Source organism: Hibiscus syriacus, unplaced genomic scaffold (genome assembly GCF_006381635.1).
Source record: "Hibiscus syriacus cultivar Baekdansim isolate YM2019G1 unplaced genomic scaffold, ASM638163v2 tig00111848_pilon, whole genome shotgun sequence".
In the NCBI taxonomy this organism is placed as follows: Eukaryota; Viridiplantae; Streptophyta; class Magnoliopsida; order Malvales; family Malvaceae; genus Hibiscus; species Hibiscus syriacus.
The window spans coordinates 4,013,564-4,023,468 of NW_024063201.1; the positions used below are offsets into that span (position 1 = coordinate 4,013,564).

At 31.1% G+C, this 9,905-nt stretch overlaps 1 protein-coding gene across 1 annotated transcript; it reads left to right on the plus strand.

The window, feature by feature from the left end:
* Nucleotides 1–993: 993 nt before the first annotated feature.
* On the plus strand, nt 994–7,056 carry LOC120172342 (serine/threonine-protein kinase SAPK3-like). Its single transcript, XM_039179821.1, has 9 exons — nt 994–1,149; nt 5,403–5,477; nt 5,565–5,666; nt 5,771–5,824; nt 5,907–5,999; nt 6,088–6,180; nt 6,286–6,390; nt 6,475–6,573; nt 6,646–7,056. Exons 1-9 carry the CDS (start codon nt 1,027–1,029, stop codon nt 6,925–6,927), a joined length of 1,026 nt encoding a protein of 341 aa, XP_039035752.1. The 5' UTR covers nt 994–1,026; the 3' UTR covers nt 6,928–7,056.
* Nucleotides 7,057–9,905: the final 2,849 nt, after the last annotated feature.

The following is a 9,905-nucleotide window of genomic DNA, read 5'->3' on the forward strand; positions in this document are numbered from 1 at the left end:
CGATTTTTGCGGCATTTATCTTAACGCCGCATGTGTTTTTAGCGGCGCTTATAAACACCTCTAAAGGTAAAAAAACGCCGCAAAAAACATGTTTTGCTGTAGTGTTTTATATGGCTTAATTAAAATAATTATCATTTAACTATATTTAAAAGTTTTAAAACAAGTATTAACTTTTGATTATGGTGTGTATTATTTTTAACTAAAATTTATTTTGATATTTAAAAGAAAATAAGTAATAGTTATAAAAAATTAAAAAAATAAAATTTTAAAAATATATAAAATCTAATACAAGTAAAAGCTTATAAAAAAGAGTTTGTTATTATCTAATATTTTCAATTTTTTAAAAAATTATAAATAATTATATGATTAAATAATATATATATATATATATTAAAACCATAACATATTTTATAAAATATGTAAAGAATATAATAACAAGTTTGTTATTATCTATTAGTTTTAACATTTATACATTATTATTTAAAATATTAAAATAAAAATTTAACTATAATTGAAAAGTCAAATAAGATATTATTTATTAATTTAGTATATCAAATTATTTTATTAACAATAATTAATGATGTGATGTATATTTTATAATAAAATCAAAATTTTCAAATTTATTTTATAATATTAAAAAATAATAATAAATTTAATTTAATATAATATAATACAGTGATCGTTTGTGTATTTTATTCTCTCCATTTAACCGACGCTGCTGTCATATTAAGTAAGACCTGTACTATTTTTCTTTTGTTATTTTCCATGTCTTTGTCTCCATTATCCGACACTTCACAAAATTACAAGGTCGCCTTAAAAATAACCATTTTCTTAATTTTGTTGGTTCTCAAAGGGCTGGAGCTTTGGTAATTTTTAGTTTTGTTTGAAGAAGAGAAGAAGTATATAAAATGGCTTGACATGTAAACTTTATATAAAAGAGTCAGCTGGTTTGGTGCTGTTCTTGCCTTCAAAGACCATTTCTTCCTAATTTTTTCTCCAAACTCTGACAGTTTTCATCTTGTGGTGATGGAGGAGAGATATGAGCCATTGAAGGAGCTTGGATCAGGGAATTTCGGAGTCGCTAGGCTGGTTAAAGATAAGAACACCAAGGAGCTTCTTGCGGTCAAATATATTGAGAGAGGAAAAAAGGTTATTTCTTTTAGTTTCTTTTTCCATCATATGCAGATTAATACATCTAAATTGGCACCAATTTTATGAACATATAAATCTGTGCAAATTTTGTCTGATGATCCATTTTTGAACATGGAAATGTGTTTATGACATTATGTTTGCCAGTGATTTTTGAACATGCTGTCTATTTGCTTGCATATATTTCAACGAGAGTTCACAGTTTTTATGTGTTGAACATGGGTTATGTTACAAGGGTACGGTAATTTAATTTTGTTTCAAGTACTCAATACGTCATCGACACTGGTACAGTTTAAATACATATTGAGTACGTTTACTGCTAGAATTAATTATGTCGAAGAGATTTTTGAGAATATATTAGGTATAAAATTCTATTCTTCACATGGCTACTATTTAGAGTTATTTTTTAGATTTAACTTAAAAATAATAAAAGTTGATTTTGAATAAAAAATTCAAAATTGTTTTTGAAGTTTAGAATTTCAATTGACTTACGATGACTTTTTTTTGATGGAATTTAAACATTTTTCGATTTAGATGTCTTCTTATGTATGAATCATCTTTTAGTTATTCTTTGGAACACATCTTGAAACACATAAATAAGACGTTAGATATTCAAGATATGTTTGTTTTAGTGAAGATAACACAAGCATAAAATTAGATATCGGTTTAATATGTGATTTTAAAAATTTATTTATGAACTTTAATCAATATTTATGACTTTTTTTATATCTTTTCAAATTTTAAAATTTATTTAAATTTGTCGTACTCGTAGTCTGTACGTCTTCATATCCATCATCGTATTTATCCTGTATCCGTATTGGTGCAACATAGGATATGTGTACTTGAAGCAAAATGAGAGCAGCATATGGTTGTTGGTAATGCTCAATTTGTAACAGTCTTTTAATGGTTTTTAATTCTATGTTTAATAGAATTAAATTGTGATTTGGAAATGACTATTTTGCCCTCATTATTTAGCTTATAAATAGAGGGCAAATTCATTCACTTTGAGATATCTCAAACAATCATTTGTTTTGAAACACTCCTCTCTTTTTAGTGTTGTTTGAGTTGAGAGAAGAGCAATACCATCAAGTTCACTCTAGTTTTCGGGTGTACGAATTCTTGGAGAGTCGTGTTAACCTCAGGGGGTTGTTCGTCCATTGTAGCGATTACATACATCGGAGCGAATTTGCTTCTAAGGCAGTGGATTACCACGACACGGTTATCATTCTGATTGATTATTTTATTTAATATTTTCCAGTCAGTGCTAACGCCTCGTTTTGCAGCAGTCAATTTTACCAACAATTTAGAAGCAAAAATATTTTACTAGCAGTAATAAAATAAAAATAATTTACTGATAGTAATAAGATCCATATCTTCAAGATTTTGGTTCCTTATCTTCAGTAGATTGTGAAAATCAAACCCGAATTTAACAACTATTTCGGTTTGAAGAATCTTCTTGTCCAACATCATCATCTTCATGATTCTCCAAAATTACAACCGTTATGTTATCTTTATAAATTTCTCAAAAGAAATTATTAGTATGATAAAATAGTTGATATTTATTTTCAACTTAATATTCAGAAACTGAATAATCTTACCCCCACATGAAAATAAATAGTTACTTTTTTCACATATTAACCAATCATACATGCATTATCTCACACAAAAATGTTAATCAACTTTATAATCATGTCACTTCTTGATTATAGCATATAAGTTTCAAAATTGAACATTTACTAAATACCAACATTTATATAGCTATTTAATAAACCGTTCAACCTCCTATTGAAACTTAAAAATCATTTAAATATAATGGTTATAATTAACATTCATGCTTAAGTCATGAAACTGCAACACTAAATGTGTAAACATGAGTTTCATGTAAAAATTAATGCAAAGCTCTATTGCATTTAAAATGATTAACCTTAATGCACATTAAAGGATTCTTTCACCATGCATATAACAAATGGGCACTTCAATAACAATTCAAAATTTATTATAAAAATAATAATAAATTAACCAATTTCAACATTCTCGTGAACCAAGACCCAAACGAGAACGAGTGAAATCACCATCGGCTAATACTTCAATCTGTATATTACTTTGTAAATAAACACCATTAAAGCTATAATTTGCACAATTAATGGCCAATTAAAATTATTCAACATTCAATTCAAATTTATTTACAAAGTAATATAAATCCAATATTTAAAGCTATAATAAATGCATAGAATTGTTTCAACCCAAATGTATTAGTAAATAAAGATGTTACTCACCTTTAACTCAGTGGTACGTAATATTTTGATTCAGAATATTATTCTCGCGGTAAAATACAGCTTGATGCAACTAAGAATTGGTTTGCTTTGACAAGTCTAAATGTTTATTTACATTTAATGCGATGAAATGGCTTATTAACAGTCAGTAAGTGCCACTATAAGAACTTCAATGTAAATGCTTAATGTATATAAATGCTTTAATTAGTCGGCAAGCATTAATAGTGGAAAGTTGAATATAGTTTTGATAACTGACTGTTTTAGAATAGAAAGAATTTAAAGGTGAATAAAAAGGCGTTTGTGATAAAGCTATGTGATAAAGCCATTGGGTGGTATATTAAATGGTTTTAATTTCTATTATTACCTTTGATTAGAAAGGTTTGTAATAAAAAAACCGACTCCTCCGATTTCTTTGTTGTGTGATTCGCAAGCTGTGATATGTGTACAATGGTAAGGAAAGACACATTCGCATAAGACATGAATCAGTTAGACACTTAATAAAGAGTGGAGTACTCTCTTTAGAGTATGTGAAGTCGGAAAGGAACCTAGCAGATCTTTGGTCCTAGATTCGTCGAGGGGGATGGGTCTAAAGCCCATTGGTTGAGGAATTCATGGTGGATACCCAACTTAGTTATCTAAGTTCCATGTGGTCAAACGAAACCATGAAAAGACTCATAGTGCACATTCCTACTACCTATCCCTATGATGAATAATGTGCATGCCCATGAGCTTAATTGCTCTTAATAAATTCATAGCCCAAGATTTGGGTGGTCTTAGTGAGAAAGACTTGATGAATTTACCGATTTTGACTGAATATCTATTCTTAATAAGTTCATAACCCATAGTGAGTGGGTATTCCTAAATGAGAAGGAAATAATGAACTTACCGACAGAAAGGTTGAGTTTGTTAAACTCTTAATAAATTCAAATCCAAGTATTTGGATGGTTCTAGTGAGAAGGACTTATTTAATTTACCGATAAATGAGGTTGAATATTTATTCTTAATGACTTCTTAGCCCAGAGTTTGGGTGGTTCATTAATAATGAACTTGAATAAAGTCACCATACCCTTTGTGAGGTTAAGCTATTATAAAAGCTCTTAATTATTTCATATCCCTTTTAAGGGTGGTTTATATCGAGATAAACTTGATGAAATAACCTATGTAAGTGAGAAGGGTTAGCCGCCTTCTATGAAAAATGTTGGGCCATTTTTCTAACACACTTACTAGAATCCTGAGGTAAGATGGTCAAATATATACTTTTGTATATATATATCTTACACATCGATGAATCAGGTGGATGAAGGGGTTAGTTGTGTGTAATAAGTTTACCCCTATCTTAGAAAGTTCCAGACTAGTTTCACTTATCTAAGAAAATAATTTCTCATCATCACTATGTACTAGTTCCAGATACGTTCACTAGTGCTTAAGCAACTGATCTCGCTATTGCTCTTCTCGTGTTTTAACTTCATTGCTCTCATCTTTACGAAAGAATTCTTTCGCATTAGTGGGGGAATGTTGGTAATGCTCAATTTGTAACAGTCTTTTAATGGTTTTTAATTCTATGTTTAATATAATTAAATTGTGATTTGGAAGTGACTATTTTGCCCTCACTATTTAGCTTATAAATAAAGGGCAATTTCATTCACTTTGAGATATCCCAAACAATCATTTGCTTTGAAATACTCCTCTCTTTTGAGTGTTGTTTGAGTTGAGAGAAGAGCAATACCACCAAGTTCACTCCAGTTTTCGGGTGTACGAATTCTTGGAGAGCCGTGTTAACCTCAGGGGGTTGTTCGTCCATTGTAGCGATTACACACATCGGGGCGAATTTGTTTCTAAGGCAGTGGATTACCACGACACGGTTATCATTCTGATTGATTATTTTATTTAATATTTTCCAGTCAGTGCTAACTCCTCGTTTTGCAACAGTCTATTTTACCAACAATGGTGAATGATGCCATTTTCTTTTTTGGGTTTCAGGTTGATGAAAATGTTCAGAGGGAAATCATTAACCACCGGTCTTTAAGACATCCAAACATAATCAGGTTTAAAGAGGTAAGAAATTGATTTATTAAACATTAGTAGCAAATGAGGCATGTAAATGAGTATTACCAATATATCTTTCGTTTGATTAATCTGCAGGTTTTGGTGACTCCAACACATTTAGCTATTGTGATGGAGTATGCTGCCGGTGGTGAACTCTTCGAGCGAATATGCAGCGCAGGTCGATTTAGCGAAGACGAAGTGAGTTTCAATCCACATTCGATGTGTTGAGCTAAACTTTCTTCCTCGCCTTCCATGGAAATCTTTCGATTTAGCGTTTACTTACGATGCTTTTTCGTCGACAGGCACGGTTTTTCTTCCAGCAGCTAATATCCGGAGTCAGCTACTGTCATTCCATGGTATGTTACATGAACATGAGTAACCTTTTCAAGATTCTGTTTAATGGTGAATTTCATGCCTCATTCAACACTCGTGCTGCAGCAAATTTGTCACAGGGATTTGAAACTAGAGAACACACTCCTGGATGGAAGTCCAATGCCACGACTTAAAATATGCGACTTCGGATACTCCAAGGTTCGTTTCTGGATTCGAAATAAACCGGATTCTTCTGTTCTTATTCTGTTGTTCAACGTTCAGTTCTTTAATTCCTTTTTCTGAACAGTCTTCAGTGCTGCATTCACAACCAAAATCAACTGTCGGAACACCGGCGTATATTGCCCCAGAAGTCCTATCACGAAAGGAATACGATGGAGAGGTATAAGCTCTTTGTTTTCTAATCGAATGTAATGCCGATATTCAACTTCGGATATAAATTTGTGCATGTTGCATAGTTTATTTGATCTTCCACTGGCTGTTATAGATTGCAGATGTTTGGTCCTGTGGTGTGACATTATATGTGATGTTGGTTGGAGCATACCCTTTCGAGGAGCCCGAAGATCCTCGGAATTTCCGTAAGACCATCAGTGTAAGCTCTCAAATTTTTCTCTTACCTGAGATATCATCTCTTTTTTCTTCATGATTTGAAGTTGAATTATTTTGGTTGTAACAGAGGATAATGAGTGTCCAATACACTATACCCGACTACGTACGGGTGTCCGCGGATTGCCGACATCTTCTTTCCCGTATCTTCGTTGCCAATCCTGCCAAGGTATTGTTCCTTTTCTTATGCGTACACAGAGTTGCATCTAATTCAAATGATATAAACTTTGATTACATATAGAGGATTAGCATCCCAGAGATTAAGCAGCACCCTTGGTTTCTGAAAAATTTACCGAAAGAACTGGTTGAGATGGAGAAGACAAACTTTGCGGAATCCGAACGTGACCAACCATCTCAAAGCGTTGAAGAAGTGATGCGGATCATACAAGAGGCTAAGACGGGAACCGCCCAAGGAGCCAAAGTTCGTGAACATGGTGTCGTTGGTTCATCCGACCCGGATGATGCTGAGGAGGATTTAGAATCCGAAATCGATGTCAGCTGTGACTTTGATGCACCTGTGTAAGAACATTATGTTTAACTGTTTTGACAAGATTTGTGCATCAAGGTATGTAGTTTCTTTGGGATTATTGTTTAGTGATGCCTTTTTTTTTATCATACTGGAAAATGGCGTACAGCAGACTGAGACTGGATTGATGTTGCATTGCCTTTGTGTGTATAATATGATTGTCTCATTTTAATTGGACATTACTTTTTTTTTAATATTTTAACCATCCGTATTCCATTTATTAGTCGTACATCAATTTAGTTGAACGGAAATTATTTTTCTAATAAATTAATTAGAATCCATTATCTAATAAAATAGAGTTGTAATAGAATACCAGTTACTGGTAATGAGTTATGGTACAATAAGATAATAAAATCCTCTCATGATTAATACAAGTTTGAATAAAAATATTTTTATCATTATACAAGAGTTTGGTACTACTTTTAAAAAATGAGGTTGAGAAGTGTTGTAAAATAATGTTTTTAAACATGTTTTTGAAAAGTGTAATTTGAAATTTAATTGTCTGTGAGTGTTTTAAAAAGTGATTCTAAAAATAAAATATTAATTTTAGACATTTTAAAAATATAAAATATTAATTTTAAATATTGTATTGTAAATTAAAAGTTATAGGATGATGATAAAAATATAATTCTATCCTAAAAGTGATTTTTCACAACAAAAACTAAAAAAAAATAACTTTTGAGATTGTGTTTTTCAATTATAATTTTAAATTAATTTTTGAGTGTTTTCTGTTTGAAGTGAAAAATTACTTTTTAAAATATAAAAGGTCGAATATATCCCTTCTGTTGAAGTTGTTACAAATTATTTATAAAATATATGTTTTATTATAAAAAAATAAAAAGATATACTAGTATTTGGTTGTATGTTTTTAAAAGAGTGAGATATTTTCGATATATTAATGAATTATTATTATTTAACTTGTGACATTAAATTAAATAAAAATGAATAAAGTAAACTCTCAATAACTATCTATGTCAATAATACATACTTGATAAAAAAAAATAGGTTAGAACCAACTATTGTTTAAGAATATTTTTTAGGAATTACTATTTTAAGATAAATTTTAATAAAAAGAATATTATCACCAAATAAATTTTCTTAGATTTAAATTATCTGAAAATATATTTTCTTAGATTTAATTGCATATGATGTTCTCAAACTATAAGTAAGACATATTTTTGTTGAGTCTCTCGATTATTAAAATTTTATTGTAGACATTATATTTTGTCTGAATTCTTTTTATATATTTTTTTATTTACAACGTTTATTAAATTATACGTCTTAATTTTAATTGCTAAAAAAATGTGTGATTGTTAATGTTAATTATGTTTAATTAGAAGTTGATTTATATTTAGTATTAGTATATTAAACACATGTTAGATAATTATATATATACTAGTCTTTTTTATTATTATTATTATTATTATGTGTTAATCGGCTATAAGATTGGCCCAAATTACAAAATAAACTCAAGTACAATCAAAATTACAAACGGGTCAGGCCCTAACAAGACCAAGCCAACAACCCAAAGAACAGGCCCAAATGAAGCAACCCAACAGAAACTAAGGTTTCATCCTATCTTCCCAGCCACCAGATATATCCCAGCCGCTAGATCTGTGCTTGATCCAACGGCTCAAATGAGAAGGGATTAGGATTTTTCAAACCCTAAAGCTGATGCGCCACCGCCGCCACTGTCTGCTCCTACCACCTCAGTCGCCTAGGCTGACGTCGTCATTTTAGCCGGCCATCAACATATCAATCAAACAAAGAGCCAAAATCAGTCAAAAAAGTTATATTTTTTTTATCCAAATTCGTTAAAATAAAATAAGGAAAATCCAAAAGAATCTGAGGCTGTCAAATAGGATAATCATCCCCCTATGCCATAGCTTTAGCAAGCACCAAGATATAGACCAGATATAACATGCAAAGCACCAATCGAACAAGAGAGATTTTTTCCGAACTAGATTAAAAAACAGTTAGAATCGAAAAATGATAAAACACGAAGGGAAAAAAAAGAAATATATACGTTTCGGATTTGGACCATACGGCTTCGCCAGAGCCAAAGGAAGATAAAAAAACAAGGTAGTCCCTTTTCTGTTTCAAGTTTGAGAGTTTGAGAGAGCTAGATGTGGGTTTCGATGTTAGATCGGTTTAGGGGTTGAAAGAAAAAATATTGTGGAGGCCAGAGGAGGTCATCGGACCCTCACCAGTGCCGATTATGCGGTGATCAGAGAGGGATTTTGAATCTCTCGGTCGAGAGAAAGAAAAGAGAGAAAAGGGAAGAAGAGAGGAAAGTGGCCGGACGTAAAACGGGGAGATTAGGGTTATAAAAAGTTAATAATAGGATATATATATCAAACAAAATGACGTCGTTTTGCACTAATCTCACCCGTGTTTTTGAGACTCTACGGGTAAATTGCAACTTAGGATATTCATGTCTTGTAATATTTTATTTTAGTCTTAAAATGAAGGGGATATTGTCAATTTTGAATCTTTTACGTTCTCATTTTTTTATTTTAGTCATCATGCATTATTTAAGTGTTATGGTCAAACGTTTGATTTGTTTTGATAATTTAAGTTCCATTTTAGTTTAGTCCATCTATACTAGGGATGGCAAAAAAATCTGAACCCGACGGGGAAAATCGAAAATCGAATTAAACGGGGACAGGGAAAAACTGTTTATGCTAAACGGGGACGGGGATGGAAAAAAATCGTTTATGTTAAACGGGGACAGGGACGGGTTTAGTAATCTCCGCCTCGATTACCTGATTACCCGGCCCGATATCTGGCCTAATAAATATTAAAATAATAATTATTATTATATATATATAATATTAATAAATTTAATTTAAATTAAAAAATGTATATATATAATATTTATATATTTAATTTAAATATATATATATATACTCGGCCTTATACTCGTTTAAATAATCGTTTATGTTAAACGGAGATACTCGTTTCCCTGCGGTTTT

Coding starts and splice junctions, on each gene's coding strand:
- LOC120172342 (XM_039179821.1), top strand. CDS start 1,027: ATGGAGGAGAGATATGAGCCATTGAAGGAGCTTGGATCAGGGAATTTC. Junction 6,000..6,087: donor GCGACTTCGGATACTCCAAG/GTTCGTTTCTGG, acceptor TTTTCTGAACAG/TCTTCAGTGCTGCATTCACA. Junction 6,574..6,645: donor TCGTTGCCAATCCTGCCAAG/GTATTGTTCCTT, acceptor GATTACATATAG/AGGATTAGCATCCCAGAGAT.